The sequence below is a fragment of the Equus caballus genome, chromosome 4 (genome assembly GCF_041296265.1).
Source record: "Equus caballus isolate H_3958 breed thoroughbred chromosome 4, TB-T2T, whole genome shotgun sequence".
In the NCBI taxonomy this organism is placed as follows: Eukaryota; Metazoa; Chordata; class Mammalia; order Perissodactyla; family Equidae; genus Equus; species Equus caballus.
Genome location: NC_091687.1, coordinates 18,054,990 through 18,067,438, shown reverse-complemented (window position 1 = coordinate 18,067,438; position 12,449 = coordinate 18,054,990). Strand labels below are relative to the sequence as shown.

Genomic DNA, 12,449 nt, shown 5'->3' with positions numbered 1-12,449 from the left:
AGAATTTCCTCAACCTGATAACAGATGCCTGCAAGATTCCTCCAGCTAACTTCACATTTATTGGTGCAGGACTAAATGCTCGACTCTAAGATCAGAAACAGCTAAGGATGTTCACTTTCGTAATTCCTATTCAATACTGTAATAGAACTCCTAACCAGCAAGATAAGACAAGAATCAAAGAAATAGAGGAAGAGAGAGAGAAGGAAGAGGAGGAGACGGAGGAGGAAGAGGGGAGGAGGAGGAGAAAGAAGAAGAGGAGGAGGAGGAGGCAGGATAAGGAGGAGAGAAAAAAAGCACGCAAAATGGAAAAGAAGAAACAAAAAGTCTCTATTCACAGGTAACAGGATTATTTAGAGAGAAAGTCATCAAAAAATATAACAGAACTAATATGTGAAGTTAAGTTTAGTTGTGTATGTACAATTTTTAGATACTAGTAATAAAAATTTGGAAAAAGAGGGGGCTGGCCCCGTAGCCTAGTGGTTAAAGTTCTGTGCACTCTGCTTTGGTGGCCTGGCCTCACAGGTTTGGATCCCGGGTGTGGACCCACTCCACTCATCAGCCATGCTGTGGAGACACCCCACATATAAAGTAGAGGAAGATTAGCACAGATGTTAACTCAGGGCTAATCTTTCTCAAGCGAAAAAAAGGAGGATTGGCAACAGATGTTAGTTCAGGACAAATCTTCCTCACCAAAAACAAAGTTGGAAAAAGAAATTTTAAAAAACAGTATTATTCACAACAGCAATAAAAAATGTGAAATACTTAGGTATAAATCCAACAAAATATGCACAGGATCTGTGTGCTAAAAACTAAAAAGAAAAACCACGAATGAAAGAAATAAAAGAAGACCTAAGTAAGCGGACAGGTATATACCACGTTTGCAGATTTGAAGCATCAATATTCTGGTGCCACTCATGTAAACAGTAATCTTTACTGTACATATTAAAGATTTTATTGTTATTATCTTTAAGCTAAATCAGGGTATAGGGCGTTGTTCTGGTCTCTGACGCATATCCAGTAAAACAAAGATTATCAGGAAGTAAGACCAGAAGTCTACCCCACCTGGAGACAAGATGTCTGCTCCACCTGGAAATGAGACGTCTGCCCCACCTACAGAGCAGAAGTCTGCCCCACCTGGAGACAAGATGTCTGCCCCACCTGCAGAGCAGAAGTCTGCCCCACCTGGAAAGCAGCCCTTATATAACTGGCCTATAGTCTTTGTTCTGTAAGATGGTTCTTTAGGATGCTAGTCACCGTATCTTCCAATTTGCTAGTTTATTGCTTAATAAATGCCCTTCTCTCCCACCACCTTGCCTCTTGACTGTTGTCTTGTCTTGCGGCAAGTAGAAGAACCTCCTTTTTTGGCGATAACAGATGTTAAGAGGGCAACTTTCCCTAAGTAGTCTATTAATCCAATATAATCCCAATTGAAATTCCAGCAGAATTGCTTGGAAATCTACAGGCTGTTTCTAAAATATACGTGGAAAGGCAGAGGAACCAGACTAGCCAAAACAATTTTGAAAAGGAAGAACAAAGTTGAAGGACTCACACTACCCATTTTAAAGCTTACTCTGAAGCTACGGTAATCAAGAGAGTGTGGTATTGGTAACATCAGTGGAACAGAATAGAAAGTCCAGAAATAATCCCACACATACATGGTGAATTGATTTTTTTTTAGAAAGATTGGCCCTAAGCTAACATCTATTGCCAATCTTCCTCTTTTTTTTTTTCCTCCCCAAAGGCCCCCAGTGCATAGCTTTATATCCTAGTTGTAAGTCCTTCTAGTTCTGTGTGGGATGCCACCTCACTATGGCTTGATGAGCGGTGCTAGGTCCACACCCAGCATCCAAACTGGTGAGCCCTGGGCTGCCAAAGCAGATCGAGAGAACTTAACAACTAGGCCATGGGGCCAGGCCAATGAACTGATTTTTGACAAAAGAGAAAAGGCAAGTCAGGATGCTGGAGAAGTTGGACATTCAAATGCAAAACTAAACCTTGACTTATCACTCCCAACTTACAAAACTCAGCTGGAAATTAGTCATAGACCTAAACATAAAGCTTAAAGGTACAAAACTTCTAGAAGAAAAAATAAAAGAAAATCATTGTTACTTTGAATTGGGAAAAGATTTCTTAGATATGACAACAAAAACATGATCCATAAAAAGAAAAGAACAGATAATTTGGACTTTATCAAAATTAAAACCTTCTGCTCTGCAAAAGACAGTGAAAAGTGAGAGTGAAAAGAAAAGTCACAGGCTGGGAGAGACTGTTTGCAAATCACATATTTGAGAAAGGAATGTATCCAGAATTTATAAATGTTCTCAAACTTCAATAATAAGAAAACAGCCAACCCAATAAAAAATGGGCAAAAGAGTTTAAAGTCGCTTTATCCAAGAAAATATATGACTGTTAAAAAAAGTACATTAGTGAAATGTAAATTAAAATCAGAATGATATACCACTACATACCTATTAGAACAGCAAACAAACTGACAGCAACTGACATAGGAAGTTCTGGGAATAATGGGAAGCAACCGTAGCTCTCATACACTGCTGTGAGAATGTAACATGCCACAGCCATCTTGGAAAAGTGTTTGACGATTTCCTATGAAGCTAAATATAACACTTACCTTTGACCCAGCAATCCCACCTCTAGATATTTACTTAAGGGAAATTTAGATTTATTTTCACAACATCTATAGTATGAGAATATCTGAATATCTATCATATGAGAATATCTATAGCCATTTTACTCATAATCACCAAAACCAGAAATAGCCCATATGTCCGTGAACAGATGAATGCATAGCTAGTTGTGATATATCCATATAGTGGAATACTGCTCAGCAATAAAAAGAAATGAACTATGGGTACTCGTTACAACACCCAGGAATCTCAAATGCATTGATTGCGCTAAAGGAAAGTAGCCATATTGCAAAGGCTCTGAAATGTGATTGACTATGAGGGGACAACAAGAGCAGAGGTCCAGAACATCTATAGTGATAGCCTGTAGATTAGTGATTGCCCAGAGCTGGCGTGGGAGGTTGGCGGGAAAGGAAGAGTGGCTGGTAGGTGTTATGGGTTTCTTTTTGGCTGATTGAAAATATCTAATATTGTGATCTTAGTTGCACAACTCTGTGAATATACTAAAAAACAATAAATTGTACACTTTAAATGGGTGAATTGCATAGTGTGTGATTTATATCTCAATAAAGCTGATTTAAAAAATAAAACAACAAATGAATAAAAAAGTGAACAAATATGAATGATTTTAAAAAACTCTACATACCCCAATTTAAATCCTTTCTTGAATAGATTATGGGGGAGCTGGAGTTGGCTCTTACATTAGCATGTGAAAGTTTAGTCCCTGTCCAGTCTGTTGAGTAGGACCATTGGTTGATTGAGCAGACAGTTCCAGCACTCAAAACAAGGTACACACAGCATTGCCAGGTAAAAGAAAGGAGGCTCAGTTACATTTGAATTTCAGGCTAACACCAAATAATTTTTTAATATAAACATGTTCGAAATATTCTATGGGACTTATTAGTACTAAAAAAAATTTTCCTTGTTTATCTGAAATTCAAATTTAACTGGAAGTCTTGTATTTTTGCCTGCTCAATCTGGCTACCCTAGGTACACGTGTGCTATTTCAAATTGTGACATCTTAGAAAAAGCACTGGTAATTGGCTATTCAGTCAGGCAAGTGTCTTTGTGATGTTGTATTGTGATATCCAGATAGAATTTGAGGAAGTGACGTGCACTTTCCTTATTTCTTATGTAAAAATACATTTTACTTTTAAAATGAAGTAAGGTAAAGGGATAATATTTGATGAGTATATTTCATATTTCTGATTATAATTAAAGCTCAGCGAATCTGCAGAATTGCTATTATAACTTGTTACTATATTTATGACTTTTTTCTGCTTTTTCGTTTTCGAGTGAATTGGGCTGACATGAAAGTCTCGTTTATCACAGGAACTGTTACAATATGGGGGTCTATGAGTCTCTTTAGGTAATAAACACAATCCACATAATATATCCATCTCTAAATCAATTGCTCCAGAAGTCAATTTTTTGTCATAATACCAGTTTCAGAAATTTTGTGAAACTACACAGAGCAAGCATGGTTTTCTCAAAGTGACAAAATTTCAGTGGTACTAAAAACTGAATGTCAGACTTTTCCTACTAATTCCCAAATATGAATTTTACCTTATTCCTGATTTCTCCAGTAGTAGTTTTCCAACAACATTATTAAAATCTAAATGATGTGTTTTGAGTTGGGTAAATTTTTATTTTGACAATTATTTTATAATTTTAGGAGCCTCCATCATTGAAGCTGGGACCTCGGAAAGTTACAAAAATAGTAAAGCAAAACTGTACTGGCACGGGATTGGGTTCTTAAATTATGAAATGCCTCCAGATATTATTCTTCAGGTAAAAGTTAGATTAAGAGTAACTTGTTTATATTTTAGGATTTTGTTCCAATTATTTCTCATGAAAATATTAATGTCTAAAAGGGAGGCAATAGGGACCGGCCTGTGGTGTAGCAGTTAAGTGCGCGTGTTCCGATTCTCAGCGGCCCGGGGTTCGCCGGTTCGGATCTTGGGTGTGGACATGGCACCGCTTGACTAGGCCATGCTGTGGTAGGCATCCCACATATAAAGTAGAGGAAGATGGGCATGGATGTTAGCTCAGGGCCAGACTTCCTCAGCAAAAAAAACAAAAAAGAGAGAGAGAGAAGGATTGGCAGCAGTTAGCTCAGGGCTAATCTTCCTCAAAAAAAAAAGGGAATAAGCTTTAAAAAAATAAATAAATAAAATAAAATAAAATGGAGGCAATATAAGAGCCTCTGAACTTGTCACAGAACCTGAAACCATCTCCTTGCATTTTTGTAGTTATCAAATTACACGAATTATTTCATACTTTATGGTCAGTAAGTTATGGTTAATTAATTGATAATTAATTATTTTAAGATCAGTAAATTAGAATTTACTTCTCAAATAGAACATACAAATTCCATATCTTTAAGTTGAGTCTTTGGCTTCCCTTTTTCATTGAAAACTTCAGTCACTCAATACACATTTATTGAAAGATCATGCCTCCTAAGTGCCAGTACTGTGCTACCTGCTATTCAGGTCAACACCTTCTTATAAAGTCCAATTATAACAGAAGAAATTTCCAAATACGGTTTCCACTAACATTTCAGTTCAAGTCAAAAGACACTACACTTCCACAGATAGTAGAGCCTTCTTAACTATAGTCTACACACATTTCCAATTTAGAAATACCTTCAGGGGCAAACATATGGATCACATTCCAGAGTGTAGTCTAGGTCTAAAAAATGGTAAACATCATTTTTCTTGTTTACCACAAGCAACAGCATCACCATCACTATCACCACCATTGTCATTTCCATCACCACCACCATCCCCACTAGCACCACCTATACCTCCATAACCACTATCACACCATCACCACCACCACCATCACTGCTGCCACCACTGCCACATCATCACCATCTCCACACCCACCACTGTCATCGCCACTATCACTATCACCACCAACACCATAATCACCATTACCTCTTCCACCACCACCATCACCACTATTACCACCATCACCATACCACAATGATCACCACTACCATCTCACTACTACCACCTTCACTATCTTCTCCTCCATTAGCACCATCAACACACCATCACCACTCGTACCAACTAGCTGCCTCTAGCAGCTTACAGTCTAGTTAGAGCAATGAAAAAAAAAATACTCATATAATAAAGGGCTCTGATTGATATAAACGTAACGTGCTGTGAAGGAATAACCAAATCTATGGGTATCTTGGAAGTTTTCCTGTTTGATATGTATCCCACACAATGCCTTCAAATTATAGGCATAACTGAGATCTGTGATCAATAGTGATTAGCTGACCAATATTGTAGGGGTGGATAACCAGATAAGAGGTTAACTCAGTGTTTTCTTTCCAGCCAGATGTCCACCCTGGAAAGTGCTGGGCCTTTCCAGGTTCCCAAGGTCATGCCCTAATCAAGCTTGCCATGAAGATCATACCAACTGCTGTCACCATGGAGCACATCTCAGAGAAGGTGTCTCCCTCAGGAGACATCTCCAGTGCACCCAAGGAATTTTCTGTTTATGTGAGAAGCTGTCTAAATCTTTGTTCAGAGTGGGTTGCAATAGAAGGTGGTTGGCTAGGAATTAGGAGCTGGGATCTCATCTGAACTGTGCAGCGAACCATTCGTATCACTGTGAGTAAGTCACTTATTTCCTGGGCTCTGCTTTGTCATCTACAAGGTGAGAGAATTGGACCAGATGATTTCGATTACTTAATCTTCCTTTTTACTTTCATCAAAGTTTTACATGTACAATTAAAAAATCAAACATTTCCATACGTTTATAATGAAACACAGCTTTTCCTCATCCCACTTCTCCCACCCCTGATTTTTACTTTCTGGAAGCTTCCACTTGCTACAGTTTTAGCTGCTTATTTGGGTACTTGCTGTCATATTTCCTTTCAGTGTTATTTCTTGATTTTTCAGTTTTGGTTATCTACTGACATCCTTTGATGGAAAATGATTAGCTCTCTTCTATGGTTTTCCATAATCCCAAAATGCTTATGTTTACCTTCTTTTTCAAAACAGGTTTATGGAGATACAATTCACACCCCACGCAATTCACTCATTTAAAGTGTGCCCTTCACTGGCTTTTGGTATATTCACAGAGTTGTGCTCCATCATTATGATCAATTTTAGAACATTCTTATTACTCCCCCCAAAAACCCTGTCCCTTTTAGCTGTCATCTCCTATCCCCCCATTCCCCTCACCCAGCCCTAGGCAACCGTTAATCTACTTTGTCTCTATAGATTGGCTTATTCCAGATATTTCATATAAATGGAATCGCATGTGTGGTCTCTCGTGAATGGCTTTTTTCACTTAGCTTAGTGTTTTCAAGGTTCATCTATGTTAGAACATGTGTCAGTACTCCTTTTTTTTAAATTGTTGAATAATATTTCATTGAATGGATAGGCCACATTTTATTTATCCATTCTTTAGTTGATGGACATTTGAGTTGTTTCCACTTCTTTGGCTGTTATGAATGCTACTGCTATGAACATTTGTGTACAAGTTTTTGTGTGGACATGGGTTTTCATTTCTCTTGCATCTATACCAGGAGAGGAATTGCTAGATCACATGGGAACTCTATGTTTCATGTTTGGGGCACTGCTAGAAAGACTGTGTATCTTACTGTTAGTTTCAATAAATATTTAATGTTTTCATTGGTGTTTGTGGACAATACTGTACTCAGTTACCCTTATAGTGTACTTGAATACTATTTTCTTTGTGTAAAATTTTTGATGTTCTTGAGGATAATAATCGTCTCATTTTTTTAAATTTGCTTAATTTCCTATATTCCTAACACATTCCCAACCTCTTCTTCAGATGTGTACATTTCTTCCTATTATGTTCATTCATTCAGATAACTTATAAATTTCTTTTCTTTGCTTTTCCTTTTTCTTTTGAGCCATCCCTCTGGAGCACTCTGCCCATCTGCTTCAATCTGCCTGGTTGCTAGTTAGGTCTGATGCACAACTGGTACCAGGCGATTTCATTTCCACGTGCTGAAGATTTGACTGGTCTTCTAATCTATTATTTAAAATATTTTTCTTTCCTGTTTTCCTTCTTCGTTTTTTGTTCTACTTTCTGAAAGGGGTTATATTTTAACCCCTATGTTGAAGTTTTTATTTCTGCTGTCACATTTATTCTAAGACTTTTTTTTTTCTGTAAATATTCTCTTTTTTAGAGTGTAAATTTCATCCTCCATGGATGCAATGTCTTCTCTTAAGTCTCAGAAGATATTAACGTGTATTAATTGCAGTTCTGCTTCATGTACTTCTGCTCCCTCCCCTGTTGATCGGGGCTCTGTCTTTCTTGTGAGGTGCTTTTCTCAAGTGTCTGATGATGCGTATCAGTTGCATTTAACAGTTCAATGGTAAAAAGCCAGCTGAAAATTTGTACACAGGGTGGGGCACGTGGACAGGGAGCTTCAGGGGTGAGTGGTCTGGCTGGGCCATTTCTTCTGGAGACCCAGAATGTGGGATCATGCAGGTTGATTCTGGGAGGAATCCTGTAACTTTGTGCCAAGGAGGTTTCACTTGGCCAACAACATGCCGGGTGCTGCTGGGAGAAGAGTGCGTGGGCCACCGTTCAGTGTGTAGAGCATGCCTTCACCTCTTGTCTCTGCCAGGTGCTCCCGAGGCTGGTGTCCCAGAGCTGGGAGGAAGAAGATAATCCTCTGCTGGGCCAGGACAGCAGTGATGACTAGCCAGGGACTGGGAGTCTAACTGCTTCTTGAAAAGGCTGTCAGCGCCCCCTAGCATTTGGGGACCCCTGCAGCCCCATGCTCCGCCTCTACCCCATGGCCTCATCTCTGGCCCTTTCCGCAGACTTGGAGTGTACACTGGGGTCAGTGTGCTGCTGGTCCCTCCTCCAGTCAGGGTAGTTTGTGTTTTCTCCAGGCCACTAAACCAGATTTTTTTTGTCTTAGTGTCTGCACCCATGCTTTCCTTGTAGGTATGCCTTACTTGGATCTCTTGGTGTTCCTTTCTGGAGGAGGGCTCAGAGTTAAACATGGTGCTTAGCCAACCTTGTGCATCACTCAAATGCCTCTAAATGCCACGATTCTGCGGTTATGAAACAGGAAGAAGACCACTATCCTTTGATGCAAACCTGCTGCCACCCACAATAGGTGTCTGCTGACACCTATAGTTGAGTTAGATTAGGTTGAGTTAGGTTGCATTGGGGCAGATCAAACACCACCTCAGAAAGGTGCATACTGTTGCTCATTACAGAGGAATTATGGGTGAACCCTTCAGGCTAGAATCATTTAGTAATAAAAAGTACTTCTCATCATTTTTCTCTTATATTAGTAAATTTATGAACCAAGTGAAATTAAAACAGGTGATAAAGAAGGTGGCAATAAAATTAGCACTCCTATCTTAGGCTAACGGAACTATATGAGGCTTGAGTTTTATATATATATATATATATATATATAATATATATACTTATATTTATATAATTGTGGGTGCATTATTTAATCATCATTTATCTAATTATTTTAATAAAATTGTATAAATGGTTTCAATATTAATATTTTCATTATAAAATGATTGGTCTAATAAAGTATTTTGTTGTGTTACTATGATTTAAGGAACCTAATAGGAAACTTTAGATTCACAAAATAAACTAATTTCCACCAGTGCACTCTCCTCTCAAAAATCTTCAATTTGAATGATGGAGAAGAGAAATTGCATACAAATATGAATAGTTTCTTTCAGTCAACAAAAGTTTACTTTGGGAACAGAGTTATCTGTGTGATCAATTTCTGGCAATTGGGTTAAGTTTATCTCATTTTGGAAAACATTGGGTCAACACGGGGACTCATTTTTGGTTCATTTTATTTGAAGTATAGCAAATACACTTATTTGGCCAGAGTTAATGCTGGAATTTGCCGTCTGTCCATCCATCTGTCTATGTATCTGTGTATCTATCTATCGTGTATCTACTATCTATCTAACTACCTATCTATCTAGTCAACCCTGTGATCAGCCTGTCTCTTGCCTCACAACCCCCTGAGTTAAATGCCTAAACACCTAACACAGCACTCTGCCCTTGGTGGACACCCAAAAATGTGTGGCCAGTTGTTGCTACTTGAACAGACAACTGTCTCCATTTATTTTCACCAAGCGTGCATTATTATAACCTCCATGTCTGTTGCTTTCTTTCTAGGGCATGTCGAAACAATGTGAAGGAGAAGAAATTTTCCTAGGTCAGTTTGTATATAACAGAACAGGAGCCACCATTCAAACATTTGAGCTCCAGGTAATGAAATCCCTGGTTAGGACATGAGTGGTTCATCCCTGGGATGGGTTTGCTGTGGTTGCTTGGTGCAAAGTGGTGTGGGAATAATGATGATAAAAGTATGAGTAAGCAAGGCTTATCTGTACTTCAATTCTTAGCTCCCAGTGCTTGCATGGATTTTATTGAAAAAGACAGGCAAATACAAAAGCAATTTCTAAGAGTAATTCTTCCTTATTTGCTATCACTTTTTAAAAATATATTCACTTGCTCAGTCCTTATCTTACCTATTCGGTTTCCTTGATACTATTAGGTTGGAGAGTCCCTCTCTCACCTTCCTCGGGTAAAGGGGATGGGGATGACAGTGCGGTATGAGACAGTTGGAGGCAGAGAGGAACTCAGAGGAAGATGGAATAAATATTCAACACCAGATAATACAAGCAAAACTTCTCTTCCTAACTCAATGGGAAAAAAATAGCAGCTGTTAACATATAATCCCCTGAAAGTGATTAGGGTATATGTATTCCATTATTTCTCATTAGCTTTTTTATGATACTTCTTGGCCAATGGTGAGAACATCTAAGCTGAAAACAATATATGTGTTAGAAATGAATGTACTTGTAGAGTTTCATGTTTGATTGTATATGCCGTCTCTGCCTCCCTCCCTCCCTGGCACAGCCAACCAGGAGCACTGTGGGGCATGACTGGGCAGTGAGAGGCACTTGGGTGTCTAGACCGCCATATTATCTTCCTCCCTTCTGTTTATCTTCTTGTGAGCTTGTTACTCACAGTACCTCATTTTCTCATCCATGAAATCAGTATTTGAAACTACTCGTGTTAGGAAGGAAAGAAGGGTTTTAATTTTCCATCGTATCAGCATTCCTTGGTATTCTTTGAAATGATTTCTCTATAAGGCATTAATTTTACCTTTTCTTTACTTTCAGCATAAAGTTCCTGAATCTTTATTATGTGTGAAACTGAAAATCCTCAGCAACTGGGGACACCTGAAGTATACTTGTTTATATAGATTCAGGGTCCATGGCACCCCAGGAGATGACACCTAGAGAACTGGTGCAGAAGGCCGTGACCACAGGTCCAGAATATTCAAGTATTCCCATCCCCTTAGATTTCCCACACCCATGGGAATCGAAAACTGAGAGTGGGAGGGAAGGCTTACAATGTTTCATACTTACCAGTAAAAAGTGGATGAATTTTACTAATAAAAAGTAGGAAAGTGAATTCAATCTCCTTGTGGTAGTTTAGCTTCTGAGGATGAATCATGTTGTTGGAGCATTGAACAGTGAATTTGTATTTAAAAGAAGATGGTGTTATTCAACAGTCTTTCTCATAATAGCATCTTTGTCTTCATTTATTCATTCACCCATACCAGGTATGGATGTCCACTGTTATTATTATTATTTAACACTGATCTGGAGTCACTGGTCAATGCAATTAGGTAAGCAAAAGAAATTAGAGGTGAAAATGAGTGAGGAACTCTGACCATGACTATTTGCAGATAATTAGATGAATTCCTTGAAATGCAATCAAGTCAATTTAAAAATCCATTACAAACTAGGAGAAACCACAGCAAGTTAGTGTATAAAAATTATCACATATAAAACAACATCATTCATAAATACAAACAAGGACCAGTTAGAGGATATAATTTACAAAAGCCACAACAAAGATGAAAAAAAAATCAAAAGAATTAAACCACCTGTATGAAGAAACACCTAAATGGCATGGATGACTAAGAGAAGACTCCAACTAATGGAAAGGCTTAACTTATCTGTGGACGCAAAAACTCCACTGTCAAGATGTCAGTCCTCTGCAAGTTAATCTACAAATTCAGTTTGATCTCAATTAAAAACCAGAAAAAAATTAGGGTATTTATGAGACTATTATGGAATAGTAAGGAATTATTGTTAAAAAGAATGTTTAGGTGCCTGTGTGATAACGGTATTGTGATTTTGTTGCAAAAAATAATTCCTATCATTTAGACTTATATGTTTAAATATTTACAGATGAAATGATGTATCTGAGATATGTTTCAAAATAATATAAGAGGAGAGAATGAGTGGGAGGATCGATGAAAAAGATTGGCTATAAAATGATCGTTGAAGTTGGTGGGGATCCACGAAGGCTCACTTACACTATTCTGTCTACATTTATATATGTTTTATATTTTCAATTTTAGAAAGGTTTTAAAAGATTAAAACACATATATACATAAGAAAGCAAAAGAGTTGTGTTTTAAACCAAATTGATTCTAAAGTTCGTATGGAAATATGAACTTTGTAGGAAGCCAGGAAAGCTCTGGAAAAAGAAGACAATCAACAAAGGGAAACAGTTCTATGGCTGTGATATTGTGGTTTACAATAAGAAATATATATTTGGTCTTTGTCCCTATTTCTGCTACAGAGCTAAAACCCTTGGAATATTTTTTTAACAGTTTTTTTTTTTTTAAAGATTGGCACCTGAGCTAACAACTGTTGCCAATCTCCTTTTTTTTATTTTCTTTCTGCTTTTCCCCCCCAAATCCTCCCAGTACATAGTTGTATATTTTAGTTGTAG

General features: G+C 37.9%; 1 protein-coding gene across 1 annotated transcript in view; it reads left to right on the top strand.

Moving 5' to 3' along the window:
- SUN3 (Sad1 and UNC84 domain containing 3) overlaps nt 1-11,111 on the top strand; it is a 32,446-nt gene extending 21,335 nt beyond the window's left edge. The window contains exons 7-10 of the mRNA XM_014738995.3: nt 4,318-4,433; nt 5,987-6,154; nt 9,807-9,899; nt 10,820-11,111. Coding sequence (XP_014594481.3) covers nt 4,318-4,433; nt 5,987-6,154; nt 9,807-9,899; nt 10,820-10,939 — 497 coding nt within the window. The 3' untranslated portion in view covers nt 10,940-11,111. The remainder of the gene's footprint in view (nt 1-4,317; nt 4,434-5,986; nt 6,155-9,806; nt 9,900-10,819) is intronic.
- The last annotated feature ends 1,338 nt before the right edge of the window (nt 11,112-12,449 follow it).